At 40.9% G+C, this 24542-nt stretch overlaps 2 protein-coding genes and 3 non-coding genes across 5 annotated transcripts; 3 read left to right on the top strand and 2 right to left on the bottom strand.

Annotated features, from left to right (window-relative positions):
• Positions 1 to 1204: 1204 nt before the first annotated feature.
• Positions 1205 to 1276, top strand: TRNAP-UGG (transfer RNA proline (anticodon UGG)). The gene has a single exon. It is a non-coding gene; the product is annotated as a tRNA-Pro (tRNA).
• Positions 1277 to 1586: 310 nt separating this feature from the next.
• On the top strand, positions 1587 to 1659 carry TRNAV-AAC (transfer RNA valine (anticodon AAC)). Its single transcript has one exon. It is a non-coding gene; the product is annotated as a tRNA-Val (tRNA).
• Positions 1660 to 1897: 238 nt separating this feature from the next.
• Positions 1898 to 1979, bottom strand: TRNAL-AAG (transfer RNA leucine (anticodon AAG)). The gene has a single exon. It is a non-coding gene; the product is annotated as a tRNA-Leu (tRNA).
• Positions 1980 to 4009: 2030 nt separating this feature from the next.
• LOC133091179 (EP300-interacting inhibitor of differentiation 1-like) lies at positions 4010 to 4532 on the bottom strand. The gene is made up of 2 exons (XM_061190166.1): positions 4396 to 4532; positions 4010 to 4304 (listed from the first exon to the last, which is right to left on the bottom strand). Exons 1-2 carry the CDS (start codon positions 4530 to 4532, stop codon positions 4010 to 4012), a joined length of 432 nt encoding a protein of 143 aa, XP_061046149.1.
• Positions 4533 to 21084: 16552 nt separating this feature from the next.
• Positions 21085 to 22027, top strand: LOC133091174 (olfactory receptor 2V1-like). The gene is given in 3 exon segments (XM_061190162.1): positions 21085 to 21244; positions 21247 to 21336; positions 21339 to 22027. Coding segments are annotated over 3 exon segments (939 nt in total).
• The last annotated feature ends 2515 nt before the right edge of the window (positions 22028 to 24542 follow it).

Below are 24542 nucleotides of genomic sequence, written 5' to 3'. Positions count from 1 at the left end.
ACGCTGAGTGCGCACGGGAGGAGGGGAAGACCACAGCAGGTGGGGGTGGAGTGCGTTAGTCTCGCGGTCTCCCAGGAAGAGGCCGAGAGGAGGAGAAGCAGCGAGTGGAGAGGTCAGGTCGGAGGGCTGAGCAAGATCTCGGCGAGTGGCAATGGAAAAAATAGCACTTTTTTCCCCTCGGAGTAGCTTAACCACCATTCGTCTCTCTCTTTTGTAACAGACATCTGTGTAGGGAATTTCTCTGCTGGTGGCACAAAAACAAACTTTTGGGTCCACTCTGAGTGGATTTTCGTGAACTTTGAAAGCAGGGATCCCCAATCACTGCTTTTTACTACTAAATAACCCAGTGGAATTGGAGGAGGAAAGCGCCCGCACAGCCCGGGCCTCTGGTTCACTGGGCGGGTGACTGTTCTGGGGCGATCCCGGGAGAACGCAGCTAGGGCGGGGAGCCAAGACACGCGGCCTGGGCGCCGCGTGTGTGTGTGTGTGCGTGCGCGCACCGATGCTAGCCTCGGGGGGCTGCGCACCAACTACCGTGGTCGGTCACCCTTTGAGGGAGCGGGGTTCCTGGCCATCTCATTTATGCTTCTCATTTCTCACTTCCCTACACTTTCTGAATATTTTGCAAATAAGTATATGTTGTTTTTTAACATTTTCATAAAACGATAAAGAAAAGCCGCCCCCCCCGCCCCCCCTCCCGCCCTTACCAGGCGCTTCATAGGAAGGAACTACCCAGGTTTCATTTCGTCTGTCGCGGCTCGGGACCTAGTCCATCCCGCGTCACCTACAAGCCCGGCTCCCGGTTCTCTCCAGGAGCCCCCCGGCTCTCCCGGCTTCTGTACCCTGCCCTTGGGCCTCCAGACTTGCGCCTTATTTGGGCTCCCCTGGGAGAGGAGGAGTCCCCAAAGTGGAAGGATGCCCCTGCCTGCTGCGCGAGTAGCCTTAGCAATGAGGCGCTCATTTGGATTCCAGGAGATCTCAGAGGGGCCAAGGGATACCGAGCTTTTATGCTGAGCGAACTATCTACCGCTGAGAGTTAACAGCTGACGCGAAGACGGTCGAACAGGGATAGGTTGGGCGTGAGAGACTCGGAGATCCAGAGAACGCTTTCATTATACCAGAAAAAAATGTTCACTCTCTCAGCGATTAAACGACTCCACATAGAAGCATATCAAGGACCGAACCAAAAGCACTTTCACCGGGTGGCTCGTTGGTCTAGGGGTATGATTCTCGCTTTGGGTGCGAGAGGTCCCGGGTTCAAATCCCGGACGAGCCCCTTTTTTTTTTTTTTTTTTTCCCTTTTGTCATTTACCTTCTGAAAATTTCTTGTTATGTGGACAGTTTTCGTCCTGGACAGGCAGTGGGCATCACCAAGAGTTCCGGGATGGGAAAGAAGTGCAGGTAGAAGAGTGGGTGAGCAGCTTGCCGGTGAGAGATTGGGTGCAGAGCCTTCTGTGGGCGTTTCCAATGATCTGGATCGTGGGAGCATTGTTTCATCACCATAGAGCTGTGTATACACCGTACTCACAAGAAGTTTTCCTAACCAGAGATTTTCAATAGTATTATGAAAAAGCCCCGACAGGTCTGTTTCCGTAGTGTAGTGGTTATCACGTTCGCCTAACACGCGAAAGGTCCCCGGTTCGAAACCGGGCGGAAACAACATAAACTACGTGCTGGCTCTCGTTTTTTGCTTCTTCGGCCCTGTAGAGACCTTAACCCACTCAACTTGCGGTCTGGGACTTCGGCGCGCCCTGAGCTGAGATATATCTCAGCAGGCTGGTAAACGCAGTCCCATGCTCCGAGTGAAGGCGGGGCCCGCGGTTGAGCGTCCAATTTGCATAATCCTTTTTGTGATGAATGGGGGGGGGGGAGAAAAAAAAAAAAGGGATAAACAAGCTGGCAGCGGTGGGATTCGAACCCACGCCCCCGAAGAGACTGGAGCCTTAATCCAGCGCCTTAGACCGCTCGGCCACGCTACCCTGCTTTTCGCCACGCTTTGGGTGTTATTTTTCAATTTAGATAACATCCGCAGGGTCCTGTGGGGAATCAATTGTTGGGGTGGGTCTACAGGTCAGCAGAACCACACTCCAACTAGAAGAATTAGATTGCCCAGAGCCACCGAAGCACAGACGCACACAATGCTTTTGGGAAGGATACTCAAGAAGTCACTCCGGCAGTTCACTTTGGGGGAGTGGGCGTGGACGCAGGGGAAGCCTTCTACACTATCACTTGTTTTGTTTTGTTTTGTTTTACCCGTGAGCTTGTGTTGTTTTTACGAATTAAAAAAAGGAAGGGGAAACACTGCACTACTTCCTCCCAATTCTTTTTTGTTTAACACATAACATTTTTTGGCAATAACACCGACACATTCAGAAGTGGTTCATTAGTGACCGCCTTGGTGGTCTCAGAAGCCTCCATCCATGCAGTTCTGTTGCCTGATGTTTCCACCCTTGAAACAAATGTTCCAGTTGGAGGTATGGAGGTACAGGGTCTTGACAAAACACGCTTCACTGCACACTGTACGGAGACAACCCCTACCCCCGCCCCGCATTATAAAAACCCACTTCTTAAAAAATAGCAAATCCAAGAAAAGTATAAAGAAAAAAATTCATCTGCAAGCTCCAAACTCAGAGACAACCATCACTATTTGGTGAACTAATCTCCAGTTTGGTTTTCTGTTGATTTTTACCTGCATCAGTGAGTGAGTTTGCTTCAGATACAGACTTGAATTGTGCTTTAAACAAAAAAAAAATACCTCGAATGCCAATGCATAACCAATAACAAGCTTAACTAGAGAAGGAGACTGAGGAAACTTCAGATACTGAGGGGGATTTCTGGGCAAGTTTAAAACCTTTAAGGGTTGATGGACATGAGCGTTCATAAAGTCTCTTTTAGATGTAGGGCTTTCTTTTTACTTGACAATTTTCACTTAACAGTTCTTACATTATGAAGTTGAAACAGTCTTTTACCTGTAAAGTTAAATGAAAAACAGAGAGCAAGTAAAACAGACACTTTCTCTAGAGTGTAAGGATGTTAGAAATAGTTTGTTTTCTTGTACTTTCACATACATTTTAATGTCTCAAATTTGAAACTTTATTAAGGAAGTCTTAAGTTTGACTTATAAAAATAGTCAAGACAGGTATTTTCTTGAATTATAGATCACAGTAGCTATCTAAATGATTAAGATACAAGTACAAGCAAAATTTCAGATGATCTTGGAAACACATTTTAAGACATAGCACACACAATACATATTTCTTTGGGGGCTTGATTATCCTTTAGGGATACTGAAGAATACTCAATTTATCTTACACTAAAAATTTAGCCTTTGATAACCACAGCTTGGATAGATCACAGAGTGGAATCTTCAAAGTTTTCTCCGTATACTTGCAGACAAGGGAATTCCCTGGCAGTCCAGTGGTTAGGACTCGGCGATATTACTGCTGAGGGTGCGGGTTCAATCTCTGGTCGGCGAATTAAGATCCCGCAAGCCTCGCGGTGTGGCAAATAAATAAATAAATAAGTAAAAAATAAAAATGCTTTCAGTCCAAATAACTCAAAGAGATCTTGTGTCTTTAATTGGACAAATTAGTTACTCTTTGTCATGCAACTAATACAGTGGGCTCTTGTGCTGGTAGTTTGTCTTGGTCATGACTTATTCTTGCAAAACCATCCCTTACATATGAAAGATATTTTCCCCAATGCAAGGAAAATAATCTGGATCAATAACAAAGTCAAAGCCATAGGTGTTTCAGGACATTCTTGAAAACAGGATTCGACAGTACTAACAGCCTTTTTCTTTACCAATTATCTTCCTTTTTCATAACTGTGCTGTCCCTGCCCTATTCTACTCTGCAAAAATAAATAAATTAATTAATTAAATTAGAAAAAAAAATTTTTTTAAGATCAAGTTTTCCATTGGCACGGACCTATTTGGAATGAACCCGAGAGACAGTGGAACGCTGGGTCTCTCCCAAATCACTTAACTACTCTGTATCACATCAATAATCTAATCACAGCCGAGTTCTTCGGTCAAACGATTGACAACCATAAGTGAAAAAAGCTTTTCCATAAAAGCCAACTGATCAGAAGAGGTCTTTTCATAACGCATTTGAAACCCGCCATCCAGAGCTGCTTCTCTTACTCTGGAGGTTCTCAGAAACACGTCGGCTTCTTCAAGGGCTGCTGAAACTCTGTAGCCTGCACCACTCAGCTGCTCCTCTTTCGGATAGGCGTAGTCATTCTCCCAGTCATCAAATTCCCAGTCTTTCTCGTCGTACCCCCCCTCCCCCCTCCCCCACCTTCTCGAAGCCAGGGCTGGCGATCTGGCCTGGCTACTCCCCAGAGCTGGGCCGGTTAGCAAGGCCTCCGTCCCCCTATGGCTCCGCCGTTGGCTGGGCCTCCTCCTCCTCCGTTGGGCCGTCCTGGTCGAGCTGTGGCAGGGCTCCGGTGCGGGGGTTCGGGGATGGCTCCCGGCTCCCGCTGCCTACCTCCATCTGTGGAAGGTCACTCTTGCCAGGCATCAGGTCCATCCGCACATCACTGCTCTATTCATAGAGCTGGGACGGCTCGTTCATTCCCAACATTGTGCAAGCGGCTCAACCTCCCAAAAGGTGTTTTTAGCAAGATCGGAGCTACGCCTTGAATCACGTTTTTTAAACTTAGATTTTTATGTTATTAAATTTTCCAAAACCTCATTTGCATGGTTGGCTCAAATTCTAGAAGACAAAAGTAGCCTGATTTCTGTCCCTAGGGCTCTGAGTTTGGACGGAGATTCGAAGAGAAGAGGGTAACCAATACTAGAGTAGAATACACTGGAATTACTGCTGCATTCGGTGCCTTTATTCCTGGTGCTTATGTTAAATCTTAATGAAAAGATTGTGGCGTGATTTTTATAACTTTGTATAGCTGTCTGCTTTTCAACCAATGTGTGTGTCTTTCAGGCCTCGTGGGCCTGCAGAGATTGGCCTTAGCTGAGTATTTCGTGTTTTAATAACACGACCTTCCACTCAGTCATTTTATTAACAGGCCCTTCCACTGCTCCACAGTGAAGTCCTCAGTGTGGATTAGAAAATGTGTCTGTAAAACCACACGGAATCATGAACTAACCACAGCCCCTGACATTAGCAGGGCTCTTACTATCTGCACATCAGAGCATTAACTTCTTAGAATGTTAATTTGGAATCTGGGCTTAAAGAAAGAGAGAAAGAAAGGAAGGAAGAAAGAAAATATTTTGAAATAATTATAGATTCACATAAAGTTGCAAAGACATGTACAGGGAGGTCTCATGTACCTTTCACCTGCTCTCCCCAATGATGACATCTTGTATAAGTATAGTACAGTAACAAAACTGGAAATTGATATTGGTACAACCCATAGAGTTTATTCAGATTTCTCCATATCTCTATATAGCAATTTTTTTTCCCAGCACATTCATTTTCTCATTCTTTATTTACACTGGAATCAGCTCACTATTTAAACTTATATAATTTGCATTAATTTAATATGTACATCATTATTCTTTTTTTTTTCAATAACAGAAGTAAAACTTTAATTCACTAATTTGCGGAAATTAAACAATACAATCTTAAACAACCAATGGATCAATGAAGAAATCACAAGGGAAACTGCAGAACACTTAGAGACAAATAAAAATGAAAACACAGCACACCAAAACTGCATGTTTTTTCAATGTCATGATTGAACATTGTCTATTAGGCTACCCAAGATTTAAATTTACCTTGTTCTCAAGGGGCATGATTCTTTGTTTGACTCACTACTTCTTATTTTTTTATTTTTATTTTTTTTTAAGGGGACGGGGGAGGATCTGAGAGATGGCACCGGGCCACAGTCGACCCCCAGTGACAGGTAACAGCTGCACTGCTGCCCCTTCCTGCCCCAGGACCTGATATATAGCAATTTTATCACATGTGTAGCTTCATGTAAGTGTCACAATCAAGATACAGAACTGCTCCATCACCACAAGACTCCCTTGGGCTACTCTTTTATAGCCACATACAACCCCTCTAATTTCTCCTGTCTCCCATCCCTAACCCCTGGCAACCACTAATCTATTCTCTGTCTCTAATTGTGTTGCTTCAAGAATGCTACATAAAAGGAATAAGACAATATGTAGCCTCTAGAGACTGGCTTTTTTACTCTGCATAATTGCCTTGGGATCCATTCCAGTTATATCAATAGTATTTCTTTTTTTTTTAATTGCTGAGTAATATTCCATGGTATAAATATGCCACAGTTTGTTTAACCATTCACCTGTCTACTTTTATTCCTAGTCTGTTGAATGCTTTTATCATGAAAGGGTACTAAATTTTGTCAAATACTCTTTCTGCATCAATTGAGATGATCATGTGATTTCCCCCCTTAATTCTGTTAATGTGGACAACTTTTTAAAATACTAAGTTTTGATAAGTTCTTTATTTAGTCCAGCTACAAGTCCTTTGTCAAATATGTGGCTTGCAAATATTTTCTCCCCAACTAATTTTTTTGTCATTGTTGTTGCTATCCTTTTTGCTGCTTGCCTTTATTTATTTATTTTTTTTGAGGTAACATTGGTTTATAGCATTATATGTTTCATGTGTAACATTATATTTCTACTTCTGTATACACTACACTGACAAAGGGGCAAAAGCAATTCAGTTTCTCAGAGAAAGGATAGCCTTTTCAACAGATGTTGCTGGAGCATCCATAGGCAAAAGGATGTATATTCTGCTCTCCCTGGAATTTCCTCCACTCAAGTCTCACTGGCCTCCCTTGCGTTCCTCCAACAGAGCAGGCGGAGGCAAGGCTTGCTCTTGCCTCCTCATATAAGGCTCTCCCCAGGTATATTCCACCTTGTTCCCATACCTGCTCCTCACCTTCTTAGCCAGGCCTTCCTCCACATCTATTTAGAGTTGAAATCCTTTTTTCCTTCTCATTCCTAACCTGCCTTATGTTTCTCATTGCACTGAACACCCTTGGGCATGCTACATTTAATTCACATGAATTTTGTTATACTCCTAATTTCTCAACTAAAACCTATATTCACTGATGCCACTTTTGCACATGGTGGGATCTCAGGCTCTTAGGACAGTGCCTGGCATATATTTTGTTCTCAGCACATATTTGTTGAATGATTAATTGTATTATGCAAAACAATTCAAGAAATTATTCTGGCATCTCACATGCTCATTTCTTGCACTGTAACATCATTCCTTTCTCTGGGTGTTTAGTTAGTGAGTTCATTTTTCTTCCTAGAAATGACACCATAAAACAAGTCACCTTTTGGGGAAAAAGCGACTATACATCCCCTCTCCTCCCTGCCTCTTTACCTGCATCTCCCTCCACTCATCCTTTGCTTCCTGCTTTAGAAAACTCTTCAACCCATCACTGTGGCCCCCCCCCCCAATCCAGACAGAGGGAAAGAGAAAAGAAAAAGGTCAATGAGACACTAAGTTAAGAAAAAGGGAGAAGTAGATCAAAGGAAGAAGACTGGAAGAAAGAGTGAGAAGAGGCATAACACTAGAAGATATATGCCCACCCCCTCATCCCCCCAAAAGAAAATAAAAACTAACAGAGGCAGAAAATAACAGGAAGAGAAAATGCTGATAAATAGAAATGTGAAATGACCAGCAATAAGTAATAGGAACTGCAAAAAGGAGAGAGGTGGGTAACAGGTAAAGACCCTCACCTAAAGGTGGGTTCCCTGGAAGAAAACAAACTCAGCAAATATCCTGTGAAGGAGATTCCAGCCTCAAAATCATTTCATCCTCCTTTCTTTGTTTGCACTTACTGGATCAGCGGGGTCAGGGAGGAGCCCCCCGGCTCTGACCTCCTTCCTCAGCTCCCACCGACCTCTCAGCCCAGCTGTGGGTGTCCACGTCACCCTCAGCATCCCTGTGACTCTCTAGCTCAGACAATGGGCCTCAGACAGACAACAACCTCCTCTCAGCAAAAGGGGTGTGGAGAAAGTGAACTTAGTCAAGGAGACGGTGGTGGGCAGATGGTGACAGAGCCAGGATCCGTGTATCTGAGCCCACCCCCTGATGCCCGTCCCCCTTCCATGGGCTGCCTCCCAGACTGGGTTGCAGAACTGTCTCCCGCTGCCCATGCAGGTGCTTAACACTGAACCTGAGTGAGGAAGGTAAAGCTGTGAAGTCCCAGGGGAGCCCACAAACTCCAGCCCTGGAGCAGAAGCTCCCAAGTTTATAATTAAAGAAATCCAAACAGGGAGCTTGGGGACAGGACCAGAAGAAGGGCCAGTGGGACAGTGTGGGGAAACCTGGTCATGGGAGGGGCACAGGGCAGCCAGGGCACAGGAATGGGGGGCAAGTTTCTTGGTGCTCTATCCCCCACCACAGACACATTTCAATGGTTCCCCAGTGACCTCCCAGGCCCACATGGGGTCTTTACCTGTGACTGCCCCAATTGGCTCTCCCTGCACTACGCCATCCACACCTGTCCTTTTCCTGCCCTGTGAAGTCAGCCTGCATCTACCGGAGGCCTATGGTATGCAGAGCACTGGGTGAGATGTTGCACTTGAATCAAAGGTAGGAACTGAACACAATTCTGTCCCTCCTAGTGGGAGGGAAAGAAAAGCACCCATCTTTGAGAGAGTCAGATGGTGGCATGGGAGCTGGGTGTCTTCCCAAACCCTGTTAGATGTTTATCTAAGCTCAGTGCCCTTCACAATTTGCTGTTGACAATCCTGTGGTCTAGTTATTATGCCTGTTGTCCCAGCGTAATCATGGATAGCACTCCCTTTCACTCTCAAGAGTGTCTCATGTTGATTGATAAATTTTATGGTTTCTCTATTTTTGGCTTTATGTCCTATAGAATTAATTAATTTTCTCACTGACCAATATGGTGGCATTTTACCTGCCAAATGGCTAAGTCACCAAACTTGTTTCTTCTAAATCCTTGTATTTTTAGGTGTCTGTAGTATAAGCTCTGACAGTGGCTTTTTTGTTTGTATGTTTGTTTGTTTGTTTGTGTTTTGGGTTTTTTTAATAATGCAAGTACCTGACTTAAGCTTTGATTGCCACTTCTTTGAAGGCATCCACTTCAAAGAAGACTATGTGGAATGAACACATTGCCAGCCATGTTGCCAGACAAAGAGCCAGAGCCTGGCTGCCTCTCCCCACTGAGGCTCCTTTGTTTTAGACATCCTGGTTGATTTCAATAATTGACCATTTGGGCTGCTTGTTTTTTTCTCTTCCTGTGATTTAAATTCACGGTCTTATGTTTAAATTAACTAATAAAGAGTGATCCCCTAAAGTCCTAGGCCCCCACCCTTGACCCCTGTAAAAGCAGGACCCCAGGCCCACTCTCTTTCTTTCTCTTTCTCTACTTGCTGCCTCGCTGTGTGGTCCCAGGTGTGTTGTGTATGTAATAAACCTCTATTTTTTCAAAGTTTCCTGATGGCTATTGCTGAAGGGTATGTTGCAATCATAATAGGAACCACAAGGGCTGGTCCAGCCACAGCATTGGTTATTGATAAGATGAGACCATCATAAAACAGTGTCTTTGTTATAGGTTTTTTTATGTACCCCTTTGTCTGCTCTTGCTTCCAGCTCCTTCAGCTGGAGGCAAGGAACACACTGAGGGGGATGCTTAGAGGGAGAGGCAGGAAGACCAGAGAACAGAGAATGGAATTGGGTTCTGGCAAATTGGTTTTCAGCACATTGGCTGCTGAGGACATGACTTAGAGCATCTACCACGCTTCTCCCTTTTCAGCCTTTTCCTCTTATCCTCCTTATACATCTGATGTTTTTCAATGTCCACACTTTTGCTCAAACCATTTTTCCCCATTGGAGATTACAGTCAGCCCTCTATCTCTGGTTCTGAATCTACAGAGTCAACCAACCATAGATTGAAAGTATTCAGGAAAAAAAAAACTCCAGAAAGTTCCAACAAGCAAAACTTGAATTTGCCATGCACTGGCAACTATTCATATACCATCTACATTGTATTAAGTTAAGTAATATTATGATGATGATTTACAGTATATGGGAGGATGAGCACAGGTTATATGCAATTTAACCATTTATAAAAAGGACTTGAGCATGCAGCGGTTTTGGTATCCACTGGGGAGGGGGGATCCTGGAGTAAATCTCCCATGTATACCTGGGGATGACTGTACTATGTCTGTTTCCTCTAGTCTTCCTTGGTCATTACTAATTCTCCAAAATCGAGCTTGAGCACATCTTCTCCTTTCAAACTACCCCAAAACTCAATCCACCATGATTTCAGCCTCCCACGAATCACTGCAAGCCTACTGTCTACATTCTGGGAAACATATACTGTATTGCCATGTGACATCTCCTATATTACCATTCATTATACTGAACAGGCTCCAGTTGATCTTGTACAAACAAGGAAATGCCTTTATCTTTGTACAACCACTGCTTTTAAATAGGACATCTCAATTCTTTCATCCCCATTTTTTCATGATATCTCATGCATATTCAAGAGTTGGGTGGTTAGACTAAAGCTCATTTAAGTATTCTAAATCCAGTCCATTAAAAATCAAACTTGAATCTCATATCCAAATTCAGTGTTTTTCTCCTTGATCCATCCTAAATCAAGATAGCTTGAGGCTTGAAGACCCACAGTAGGGAAGCGAGAAAAGTCTATTAATAGCAATTATTCCTTATCTTTAAAGATTCTAAAGGCTATAGACGTAGTCTTTGAAATGCCCATTTTTCTCAAATAAATTACTAGGAAGTCTGAACTGATACCTTCTTTTTTATTTTGAAAACTACCTTGAATAAATAGAAGTATTCTGCTTTACTTTAATGTGTAAGTGTAATTTTCTAAAATAATTTTTCAAGTGTCTGAGGGTATTCAGATTACTCCCCCAAACTTTAAACACTATGAAGAAAGCAGTAACTGTGACATAAATGTCCATGAGATGTCAATATCAATATTTCTCTGTTAGAAATTCTTTTAAAATGTTCATTCTATTATTATTTTTAATTTCCTTATCTTTTAGAGAAACACACTAATGTATTTACATATAATGAAGTTATATGATTCCTGAATTTTTGTTTCCAAATAATCCACAGATGAGGGAGGCAGGGAGAAGTGGGTGGGAGAGCAGATGAAACAATATTGGCCATTAGTTGATAATTGTCAAAGCTAGGTGATAGGTACATGGACATTTATTAAACTATTCTCTCTAACTTCATACATGTCCAAATTTTTTTCATAATAACAAAAATTGAAAGCTCACTAAAGGTGGTCTGATCAAGTTATAATATAGCCACAGGATGGAGTACTATACACTGTAAAAAGCAACACAAAGTATTTCTATCTGCTATGCTGAAGTGATCTTCAGGATATAATGTTGAGTGCAAAACAGTGTACATAGTATGCTATCTCTTGTGTAAGAAAGGAGGATAATTATATATATATGTATATATATACAGTTGTTTATATTTTCAAAATTCAAAAATGAATGGATAACCAAAAACTAATAAAAATATGTTTCATGTAGGAGGAAGGAAGAAATTTTGGAGAAGACAGAGATAGAAACTAGGCATCTTTGAATGTACTTTTGTTTATAGTTTGGGTTTTGGCAAATGTTTCACACAATTAAAAATAGAAATTAAATAAAGAAGAAAAAATTTCTAGCTATAGTGGAGTAATTTGTATTAGAGCAACTTTCACAATGAGAACAATTATAGAAGTTGGATAAAATACAAGAAAGCAAAATTTTTTGAAGGCATCATAACAATAACAAAGCAACCATGACTTGAGAGGCTGAGGTCCCAGCTAGAAGGGAAGAATTTTGAGATGAGCTGGATGTTCTGTGGTGCTTTTTCTTTCAAGGAATTTGTTGATTTAAACAGCAAAGGGTCTAATGGCTGGAAAGCTGAGCAGAGCTTTCAGTAATCTCATAGATCTGGGAGACAAAAATTGGAGTTCACAGCCCTCAAAAACATCCCAGGTTTCCAGCTAAGACCACAGAAGGACTATATCCTAGGAATAATAATTAATCAGAAATAGACAAATTCTCATAAATACTGACCCAGCTTCCTACAGATCAGTCATAGGCTAGATTAAAATCTACTGAAAATTTAGCTGCATGACAGAAGGAAAAGATTATCATCCAGAGCTTCAGACTATCTCTATAATTTGTAATTCACAATGTTATGCATTCAAGAAAAATACGAGGTATTCCAGGGCAAGGATAAAATGACCAAAAATCAAGAGAGAAGAAAAAGAAACAAACTCAAAGGAGATCTATATATTGACATTCCCTTTTAGAGACTTTAAAATAAATATTATTATTATATTCAAGAGAAAAGAAAAGAAGATGGATAATTTCACCAGACAGCTGTAATCTATGAAAACATTCAAATAAAACTCTAGAATGAAAAAAAATCAAAAACTAAACTAAGGGGCTTCCCTGGTGGCACAGTGGTTGAGAATCTGCCTGCCAATTCAGGGGACACAGGTTCGAGCCCTGGTCTGGGAAGATCCCACATGCCGCAGAGCAACTAGGCCCGTGAGCCACAATTACTGAGCCTGCGCGTCTGGAGCCTGTGCTCTGCAACAGGAGAGGCCGCGATAGTGAGAGACCCGCGCACCGCGATGAGGAGTGGCCCCCGCTTGCCACAACTAGACAAAGCCCTTGCACAGAAACGAAGACCCAACACAGCCATAAAAATACAGAAATTAAAAAAAAAAAAAAACTAAACTAAGAACTTAATAAATGGATTTAGGAGGAGGTTAGACACAAGTGAGGAGAGCAGTAGGTCAATAGAAAAATCAAGGCTGAAACACAGAAAAGGAACACAAAATATGGGAAAGAGCATGAGAAATATATGGACTCAGTGAGGTCTAACTTAAATGTAACTGGAGTCTCAAAAGCGGAGGGGAAAAAGAGAATAGGGCAGAAACAATATTTGAAAAAAATAGTGGTAAAGAAATTTCCAAAAGTTATGGAAAACATCAAGTCATAGAAGCTCTATTAGTCAAAAGGAAGGTGAATAAAAAGAAATTCATAGTGTAAACTGTGGATAATCAAAACAAAAAGAAAAAATTTAACAGCATCCGTCAAAAAAGACAGATTACATTAAGAAGTGCAGTAAGAAGACTAAGAGTTGCCTTTTACAAAAAATAATGGGTAAAGTGTTCTGAGGTCCTCACGTTAAGCAGGAAGTAGCAAAAATACTTATTTATTTGGATTAGACACTAGTAATCAAGTATGCCAACTGTAATTTCTAGGTAACGACTAAAAGAAGAATAAAAATAAGGATAACTAACAATTTATTAGAGAAAAAGAAAAGAATGAAAAATATTACCTAATTAATAATAATAATAACAATAATAATAAGGCAAGGAGAAATTAGTACAAGTGGGACAAGTGAAAAACCAAATAGTAAGATTATGAGTTTAAACTGAAATATATCAGACATTGTTAGGGGCTGAATTGTATCCCCCCTATATTCATACATTGAAGCTCTAACCCCCAAGTACCTCAGAATGTGACTATATTTGGAGATAGAGCCTAATAAATGTGATTAAGTTAAAATGATGCTATTAGGGCAAGCCCTAATCCAATCTGAGTGGTGTCCTTATTAAAAAGAGGAAATTTAGACACACAAAAGAGACATAAGGGACAAAAACACAGAGAGGAAAAAACATAGTGAGAAGGCAGCCATCTGCAAGCCAAGGAGAGAGGCCTCAGAAGAAACCAAACCTGCTGACATTTTGATCTTGGACTTCTAGTCTTCAGAACTGTGAGAAAATAAATTTCTGTTGTTTAAGCCACCCACTCTGTGGTACTCTGTTATGGCAGCCCTAGAAAACTATCACAGACATCATACTAAATGTAAGTGGACTAAATATGTCAAAAAATGATGAAAATTGTCAGGCTCAATTTTTTAAAAAGCATAAACTGTACACAAAATATTCTCTTAAAATTAAGGGTATTAACAGTATAAAGCAAAAGAATGGACAAATACATGCTACGCCAACAATGTAAAAAAATGTTGATGAAACTATGTTAATATCAGGCAAAACAGACATTAAAGTAAAAAGCAAAACTAGAGATATAGTGGGATATTTCATAAAAGGGTCATTCAACCAGGAAGGTAAAATAATTTAAAATTTATATGTACCCCAAGCAACTATATGCCAATAAAATGGACAAACTGGAAGAAATGGACACATTCTTAGAAAGGTACAATCTCCCAAGTCTGAACCAGGAAGAAATAGAAAATATGAATAGACCAATCATAAGTACTGAAATTGAAACTGTGATTTAAAATCTCCCAAAAAACGAAAGTCCAGGATCAGATGGCTTCACAGGCAAAGTCTCTCAAACATTTAGAGAAAAGGTAATACCTATACTTCTGAAACTATTCCAAAAAATTGCAGAGGAGGGAACACTCCCAAACTCATTTTATGAGGCCACATCACCCTGATATCAAAACCAGACAAAGATATCACAAAAAAAGAAAATTATAGGCCAATGTCACTGGTGAACATAGTTGCAGAAAGCCTCAACAAAATACTAGCAATCCGAATCCAATAATACATTAAAAGGATCATACACCATGATCAAGTGGGATTTATCCCTGGGATGCAAGGATTCTTCAATATCTGCAAATCAGTCAGTGTGATACACCACATCAACAAATTGAAGAATAAAAACCATATGATCATCTCAATGGATGCAGAAAAATCTTTTGACAAAATTCAACACCTGTTTATAATAAAACTCTCCAGAAAGTGGGCATAGAGGGAACCTACCTCAATATAATAAATCCATATATGACAAACCTACATCTAACCTCATACTCAATGGTAAAAAGCTGAAAACATTCCCTCTAAGATCAGGAATAAGACAAGAATGTCCACTCTCACCACTTATACTCAACATAGTTTTGGAAGTCCTAGCCCAGCCAATTAGAGAAAAAAAAGAAATAAAAGGAATCCAAATTGGAAAAGAAGAAGTAAAACTGTCACTGTTTGCAGATGACATGATACTATACATAGAGAATCCTAAAGATGGTACCAGAAAACTACTAGAGCTCATCAATAAATTTGGTAAAGTTGCAGGAAACAAAATTAATACACAGAAATCTGTTGCACTTCCATACACTAACAATAAAAGATCAGAAAGAGAAATGAAAGAAACAATCCCATTTACCATTGCATCAAAGAATAAAATACCTAGGGATAAACGTACCTAAGGAGACAAAAGACCTGTACTCTGAAAACTATATGATGCTGATGAAAGAAATCAAAGACGACACAGATGGAAAGATATACCATGTTCTTGGATTGGAAGAATCAATATTGTTAAAATGGCTATACTACCCAATACAATCCCTATCAAGTTACCAATGGCATTTTTCACAGATCAAAAAATCTTAAAATTTGTATGGAGACACAAAAGACACTGAATAGCCAAAACAATCTTGAGAAAGAAAAACGGAGCTGGAAGAATCAGACTCCCTGACTTCAGACTACACTACAAAGCTGTAGTCATCAAAAAAGTATGGTACTGGCAGAAAAACAGAAATATAGATCAATGGAACAGGATAGAAAGTCCAAAAATAAACCCACGCACCTATGGTCAATTAATCTATGACAAGAGAGGCAAGACTACACAATGGAGAAAAGACAGTCTCTTCAATAAACGGTGAGGGAAAACTGGACAGGTATATGTAAGAAAATGAAATGAGCTTTCTTTAACACCATACATAAAAATAAACTCAAAATGGATTATAGACCTAAATGTAAGACTGGATACTATAAAACTCAGAAGAAAACATAGGCAGAACACTCTTTGACATAAATCACAGCAACATCTTTTTCGATCTGTCTCCCAGAGTAATGGAAATAAAAACAAAAATAAACAAATTGGACAGAATTTAATTCAAAAGCTTTTGCAAGCAAAGGAAGCCACAACAAAATGAGAAAACAGCCCACAGAATGGGAGAAAATATTGGCAAATGATGCTATGGACAAGAGATTAGTCTCCAAAATTTACAAACCGCTCATGCAGCTCAATATCCAAAAAACAAATAACCCAATCAAAAAATGGGCAGAAGACCTAAATCAACATTTCTCCAAACAAGACATGCAGATGGCCAAGAGGCACAAGAAAAGATGCTCAACATTGCTAATTATTAGAGAAATGCAAATCAAAACTACAATGAGGTATCACTTCACAACAGTCAGAATGGCCATCATCAGAAAATCTACAAACGATAAATGCTGGAGAGGGTGTAGAGAAAAGAGAACCCTCCTTCACTGTTGGTGGGAATGTAAATTGGTACAGTCACTATGGAGAACAGGATGGAGGTTCCTTAAAAATCTAAAAATAGAGCTACGGTATGACCCAGCAATCCCATTCCAGGACATATATCTGGAAAAAAAAACATGGTTCAAAATGATGCATGCACCCTAATGTTTATTGCACCTCTGTTTACAATAACCAAGACATGGAAGCAACCTAAATGTCCATCAACAGATGAGTGTATAAAGAAGATGTGGTACATATATACAATGGAATACTACTCAGCCAAAAAAAGAATGAAATACTGCCATTTGCAGCAACATGAATGGACCTGGAGATTATCATATCAAGTGAAGTAAGTCAGACAGAGAAAAATAAATATCATATGATATTGCTTGTATGCGGAATCTAAAAAAATGATCCAAATGAACTTATTTACAAAACAGAAACAGACTCACAGACTTAGAAAATGAACTTATGGTTATGGGGGGAAGGGTGGGGGGGTGGGATAAATTGGGAGTTTGTGATTGACATGTACACACTGCTATATTTAAAATAAACAATAAGGACCTACTGTAAAAAAATAAAAAATTTTTAAAAATTAAAAAAATTATATGTATCTAACAATGTGGCCTTATATAAAGGGAAACTTGAAAGAACTAAATGTGGAAATAGACAAATTCACAACATAATGTGACATTTTTGCACACATGTCTTAGTAACTTTAGAATACAGTAACAAAAATACCAGTAAGGATATGGAGGATTTGAACAACTAGAGTAGCAACTTGACCTAGTGGACATAGTAGAAAATTGTAACCAACTACCACAAAATACACATTCTCTTCAAGTGCACACCCAACAGTTGCCAAAATTGATCACATGCTGTTCCATAAAGCAAGTCTTGACATATTTCAGAGCCTTGAAATCAGACAGATTTCAATATTCTTCTAGTATTACACTAGAAATTAATTGACAAATAAACAAAACTAGAAAATCCATTTATATGTATTATGAAAAATTAGTAAACAGAAAACTCAATTAAATAGAGCTGTGAGACAAGAAGAGGGAGTTCTCATGCCCTTCCATGATAGCAGAGCCCAAAAGGAAGAAGAAAAACTTCTTTCCTGACAAGGACTCAGCAGATGAAAAGCTGTGGATTCTGTTTGCTCTACCCCTCCCAACTTGTGACCACCTGGAGAGGTGGGATAGGGAAGGTGGGAGGGAGATGCAAGACGGAGGAGATATGGGGATGTATGTATATGTATAGCTGATTCACTTTGTTTTACAGCAGAAACTAACACACCATTGTAAAGCAATTATACTCCAATAAAGATGTTAAAAAAAATTATCAGCATTTCTTCCTCCTGTTGTTGTCTGCCTCTTTCAGCCTTTTTTCTTTTTTTTTGGAGTAGGTGATGGGCACATACCTTTCAGTGTTATGTGTCTTTCCTTTCTTTCTTCTAGTCCTTTTCATTTGATCTATTTCTGTTTTTCTTTCTAAAGAAAGAAAATGTATCATTGACCTTTTTCTTTCCTCTTTCCCTCTGTTTGGATTGGGGGCCATAGTGTTGGGTTCCTGGGTTGAAGAGTGGTTTACAGGAGGAAAAAGGATGAGTGGGGAGACATGCAGGTAAAGGAGCAGGAAGGAGAGGGCCGATATGTGACATAGAGTCACCTTGTCCCCCAAAGTATATTTTAGATACAAGGTGGCTTCTTTATGGTGTCATTTCTAGGAAGAAAAATGCAGCCATTAACTAGTCAGCAGAAAGGAATGAAGTTAATGAGCAGGAAATGAATATGTGAGATGCTAGAATAGTTTCTTGAGTTGTTTGCATATTACAATCAATCATTTGACAGTATTTACTGAGAGCATAATACATGCCAGTCACTGCTCTAAGAGCCGGGGATCCTCCCATGAGGAAAAAGTGGCATCGGGGGATATAGGTTCTAGTTGGAAAGCAGAAAGCAAATTCATATGAATTAAATGTAGCATGCCCAATGGTGTTGAATGCTAAGAGAAACATAAGGCAGGGAAGGAATGGGGAGGGAAGAGGGATTTCAACTCCAAATAGGTGTGAGGAAGCCCTGGCTGAGAAAGTTAGTTAAGAGGTGAGTGGACAAAGTGGAGCATATGTGGGAAGAGATTTCCATGAATGGGCAAGAGCAAGGACCAAGGCCTCCGAGGCTGCTGTGGGAGGAAACACAGGATGCTGGTGAGACGAGAGTCATGGGAATTCTGGGGAGAGCAGAAGAAAAGGAGGTCTGGGTGGTGATGGAAGGTCTGCTGATAAAAGCATTCCTTTATTCTGCTTCAAGAACCCATCTTCTTATAGAGATGGGTTCACTTTAGTGCTGTGTGCAAAGAGACTGGGATAGGGGGCAAGGATGGAATGAATGATGAGGCAAATTCAGTTAGGGGCCACCATCAACCAGGGGAGTGGTGATGACAGTGTGGCCAGGTGGGATGGGCAAGATTGGGAAGTGGTCAGGGTTAGATACATTTTGCAGGAAGAACCAGCAGGGATTTATGATGTTGGGATATGCGAGGGAAGGAGAGGTTCAATATGACCCATGTGTTGTATCCTTGGAAGCTGGACAGACCTGCCCTTAATTTACCTGGGAAGAAGGTTAGACCAGGTGTTTCTCCAGAGGAGACCAAGGACTCTATTTGGTCACTTTAGGTAGCATAAGCCCATTGCACAGACAAGTGGAGGTGATGAGTACACAGTGGTATAAGAATTAGAATTCAAAGGAGTTTAAATGTCATTAATCAACTCTATGGTATTGTAGTATAAGGTGGTGGGGGGTCGGGAGGGGGAGAAGAGGACGTGTAGAGTGCATGTCTTTGAAGGCGCATGTAGCTGAATGATTCTGCACACAGTACATGCTGAGCACAAGAGGAAGAATTTCTGGTGTGAGGTCTATGGGACCTGGTTGGTTCAGTTGATTGGTTTAGTCTGGGGCTGATATGGCCAAGATGGTATTTGAAGGCTGTAGGAACAGTGATTTGCTCCTGTAGGACCTCCCCGCTAGCTTCAACATCACAACTTTGTGTTGTTGTTGGCAAAGACACCTGGGCATGTTTTTTTTGGGCATGAGTCAGGATATGCTCCATTCTGTAAGATCTCAGCTCACAGAGCCTCCCTCCCTGGTGGTGGATCTGGGCAGGCCTATCCTAGTTTTTGAAATTACTCTGTTTCTTCACACAAAGAGTGTGTTCTGTGGGGTTGGCTTGTTTCCTCTTTGCAAGGAGGTGAGGTAGACATGAATACACCCCAAACAAATGTCTCCTGGATGCCACTATCATCCATTTGCAGAGAAGTCCTGTTCTTTTTTAAATACCTCAATATTGTTCTTACTATATCACTCACTGTCCCTCAGAGGAAGAAATATAGCAGTGAACTAGTATATTGATGTCAAGAACAAGGGCTCCATCAATTAAAGAGGGAGTCTCTCTACTTTCAGGAAATGGAAGCTGCAGCCATGTATTACTTCATCATGATTATTTTATTCAATCAACACATGTACTGAGGTTATACTATGAACTAGGCAACCTTTCTAGGGGCTGCCAATGTCACGGTGAATAATAAATGGTGCTCTTATTCCAGTGGGATGAGACAGACCATAAAAGTTTTAAAATGTAAGCATGTGTGTGTTAAATGGTATAAGTGCTGTGGAGAAACCAAGAGCAGGGGAGGGCTTGAAAATGCAAGACATTTATAACTTCAGTGACTTTCACAGAAGCCATCTCTAAAGAGGTTGGCATTTGAATAAAAATCTGAAGCAGATGAGAGACAGAAATCTGAGGAAAGAGCATTCCAAAGAGAAGAAAATGCAAAGGTCCAAAGGTGGGTGTTTGTCCAGTTTGTCCAAGGAAATTCAAGGAAGCACAGTGAGTGAAGGGGACATGGTAGGAGATGAGGTCAGACGTATCAGTGTATATGAGTGTGTGTGTGTGTGTGTGTGTGTGTGTGTGGGTGGGTGTATCATGTAGGGCCTTGTGTGCCACTGCAAGGATTTGGGCTTTATTTGGAGTAATTTGGGGAGTCACTGAGTTACTTTCAGCAAGAGAATTACATCATATGACTTACATTTTAAGCAGACTCATTTGAATAGTTATGAGAATAGACTCAAGGGATTCAAAGATAGATGTCAAGAGACTGGATAGAAGCCTATAATAGTCCATCTGAGAGAAGATGGTGGCTTGGACCAGGGCAGTTGCAGTGGGGATAAGCATTCATTGGATTCTGAGGTATTCTGAATGTGTAGCCAAGAGGCTTTACTGATGGTTTGGATCTAGGGAATAAAAGACAGAGGAATTAAAAAATGATTCCAAGATATTTGGCCTAAGCAAAATAAAGAACATCTTAAGTCTCCATTACTTTCCTTTATTGTAACATATATGAATTATCTCTTGCGGATGAAATGGTCCAAGTCCTGCTAGAGATAGTTTACTGAGTCCATTTAATCCCAGCTAGAAAGAGTCAGTGCCATATGGGAAAGCCGATATTTTGCCTATTGAAGGAGGATTGTCCAACAGTCCTGTGACACATAAAATAATTCAGTTTCTATTCTTCTTGGTATGGATATGTACAAATGTAGATAAATGGTTCAATTCTATTAGCTAGCAAAGATCCTATCATCTGTGTCATGGGAAAAATGAAAGAATATCCTCTTGTATGTCCCTAGGCATATACTGTTGTGCTCTAATAAATTACAAAAGATACAGATGACTGAAGAATAATAATCCAGAGATAAATAAAGACATGTCACTCAATCTTAGAATTTCTCTGTCCATGTTCTCAGGTGACTGTGAACAACTGAACCATGGGGATATGGTTGAACCAATCATCTATAGATGGCTTCATCCTCTTGGGAATCTTTTCTCATAGCCAGGCTGATCTTGCCCTGTTCTCTGTGGTTATGGTGGTCTCCACAGTTGCTCTCTGTGGGAATGTCCTCCTCATCTTCCTCATCTACATTGATCCTCTTGTACACCCATGTACTTCTTCCTCAGTCACCTCTCCCTCATGGACCTCATGTTGGTCTGTGCCATTGTGCCCAAGATGGCAGTCAACTTCAGTCTGGCTGAAAATCCATCTCCTTTGTGTGTTGTGGCATACAAATTGTTTTTTTCATCTCTCTTGTGGGATCTGAAGGGCTCTTGCTGGGACTCATGGCTTATGACTGCTATGTAGCCATTAGCCACCTACTTCACTATCCCATCCTCATGAGTCAGAGGGTCTGTCTCCAGCTTGCTGGGAGTTCATGGACTTTTGGGATAATAGATGGAATGATGCAGATGGCAGGAGCCATGAGCTTACCCTACTGTGGCTCAGGGAATGTGGACCACTTCTTCTGTGAGGTGCCAGCTTTATTGAAACTGGCCTGTGCAGACACATCCATTTTTGATACCCTGTTTTTTGCTTGCTATGTATTCATGCTGCTCCTGCCCTTCTCCATCATCGTGGCCTCTTACGTTTGCCTCCGGGGATCTGTGCTCCCCATGCACTCTGCTCAGGCCCATAAAAAGGCTCTGGCCACCTGTTCTTCCCACCTGACAGCTGTGTCCCTCTTCTATGGGGCAGCCATGTTTATCTATCTGAGACCCAGGCGCTACCAGGCCCCAAGCCATGACAATGTGGTCTCTATCTTCTACACAGTCCTTACTCCTATGCTCAACCCTCTCATTTATAGCTTGAGGAACCGGGAGGTGATGGGGGCCCTAAAAAAGGGGCTGGATCGTTGCAGGATTGGCAGTCGGCACTGACAGCCAGGGCATCTGGTACCTGTTGCTGCCACCTCCTGGTTGCATAATGTTGCAAAGTCATTCACCCTTTGGGAGTGTCTGTTTCCTCATCAATAAATGGGAATCATGACACCTGCCTTACCACACAGGGATTCTGTAGGAATCACTACATGTAAATCTAAAGCCCCATGAAGAAGCCATGCATTGTCATTATTGTCATTATTGATCATTTATGAAGTCCTTGAAGTAAATTCACTCTATTTCTTAATTCTTCTTGGTTATAATTGTGTTTTGTTGAAGGCTTACTATGTGCTGGGCACTGTCCTTTTTCCTTTATGTGTCATCTATATTATTAAATTGATGATTTTACCTAATAAATATGGATATTTTAATTTTATTTATTTATTTATTATTTATGGCTGTGTTGGGTCTTCGTTTCTGTGCAAGGGCTTTCTCTAGTTGTGGCAAGCGGGGGCCACTCTTCATCGCGGTGCGCGGGCCTCTCACTATCGCGGCCTCTCTTGTTGTGGAGCACAGGCTCCAGACGCTCAGGCTCAGTAATTGTGGCTCACGGGCCTAGTTGCTCTGCGGCATGTGGGATCTTCCCAGACCAGGGCTCGAACCCGTGTCCCCTGCATTGGCAGGCAGATTCTCAACCACTGCGCCACCAGGGAAGCCCCAATATGGATATTTTAAATAAAAACTTTCTAGATGGCAGAAATTGAGTCTCTATAATTCTTTCTTGGGTGGTCCCTAGTCTTCTCCCATTAGAGGCTTTATAAAACTTCCTTTAAGAGATATAAATATACCCTTTACTGCTTAGAAATTATTTGTGTATTTCCAGTACCTGGCTCTGTGCCTTATAGACAGCAGTTGCTTAATAAAACTTTATTGAATGAATGCAGGAAGAGGCATCTAATGGGATAATATATATGAAAACATTTTTAAAAGCACTATTCACATACCAAATTTGCTGTGGCAACTGTGATTACTTCTGTACTTCAAGTTCTGCAAAAGTAAAACTATATGTTTTGGAAGTTGAATATTAGAACAGAAATAAAGACAGAAATTGAGCCATTATTTTATATCTTATATATCAGACAGGGTCCAGCCAGGAATAAAACCATATCTATTATTTTAGCAGAAAAAAATGTAGTGTAAAGAGTTGTTAACCAGATATTTGAGATCTGAAATGACAAAACAAGAACACTCAGGATTGAAGAGGAATAAACAACCTGCAGAAAGAAGCTACTATTCCTAGGCCTGGGAATGTAAAGGGAGAGGTTAGAGTCATTAAAACCCGAAGTCTTAGAGTCCAGATGTCTGAGGAGTGACCACTGACCAGCTGGTATTCATATCTCAGAAGGTACCTATGGAGGTGTCTCCCACAGGAGACATAGAGAAGCCTGCTCTGCCCTGACTTATGATGGTTCCTCCAGAGCCTAGAGGAAAAAGAGGGGATTGCAGAGCTCGGTCCTAGCCTTCTGACAAGTGGGGGCTATGCAGTTGGTTCTGACACCCCGGAAGTTCACAGCAGAGTCTCTATCCCCAGACTGCCAAGGAATAGGGGTTGGTCAGCTAGTGCTTGTGCCTCTGAAGGACAGGATGAGACTGGTTCTGTGAGTGTGAAAATAAACGGCAAAGTCAAACCAACTGCCAGGATGAAGAGACATTGCTGGATTGGTTGGACAGAAGAAAACAGGAAATCATGAAAGAGTTTTCTGTCTCCTCCCCTGGCTTACGGTCTCCTTCTAGTGGCCCTATTGGCAGATCCTATTGTGAACCTTGAAGACAAAGCAGCCCTAGAATAAAAAATTGGAGTGTAGAAATGTGAATTTTGAGCTGAGGCAATAGTTTAAGAACTGGCACAGTCCACCCCTTTGGCTACTCAGCATCCAGATCATTTTACCCATATTTGAACTTCTGTTAAATAGCAACAACAGCATAACAATGTGTAACTATTCTTCATATACATGTTATCCTTCATTAGTTATAGTATCTATCTATGGGCAATGTTAGTTATAGCTCATATTCAGTCACAATCTCTGCATATTAGCTATCAACAGCAATCAGTATACAAATAGTAAGAGGAAGGAGCAGAGAGAGAGATAAGAACAAACTAGCTCACATACATGTACACATACACACACCACCAGGCTAATTGATCATGAAGCCATAATTGATATTTATAAATTTCTTCTTCCATTTTCCATTCCTTATTTCCTTTGCTCTCAGCTAGAACCTCATGTCTTTGGGATAATTTATCTGGTGGTGTACTCTAAGTCTTCATTCCAGAAAGGTCTGAATCCTCAGTGGTACTTCCTGTATTTTTGGTGGCTGTACTTTTCCATTATCTTTTACTATTGGACATGGAAGAATTGAAAGATGCCCCAGAGAATCCCCTGTCTCAGGATTGTCCTCTATAACCCTTGTAATTGATATCAATCAACCCACCCCACTCCAGTGGAGCTGCTGTCTTATTTACCTATTAGTTCACTGGCATGAGAAGTCTAAAATAACCAGGTAAAATTTCAAG

The sequence above is a fragment of the Eubalaena glacialis genome, chromosome 4 (assembly GCF_028564815.1).
Source record: "Eubalaena glacialis isolate mEubGla1 chromosome 4, mEubGla1.1.hap2.+ XY, whole genome shotgun sequence".
Taxonomy (NCBI): Eukaryota; Metazoa; Chordata; class Mammalia; order Artiodactyla; family Balaenidae; genus Eubalaena; species Eubalaena glacialis.
This window is presented reverse-complemented; position numbering and strand designations above follow the sequence as displayed.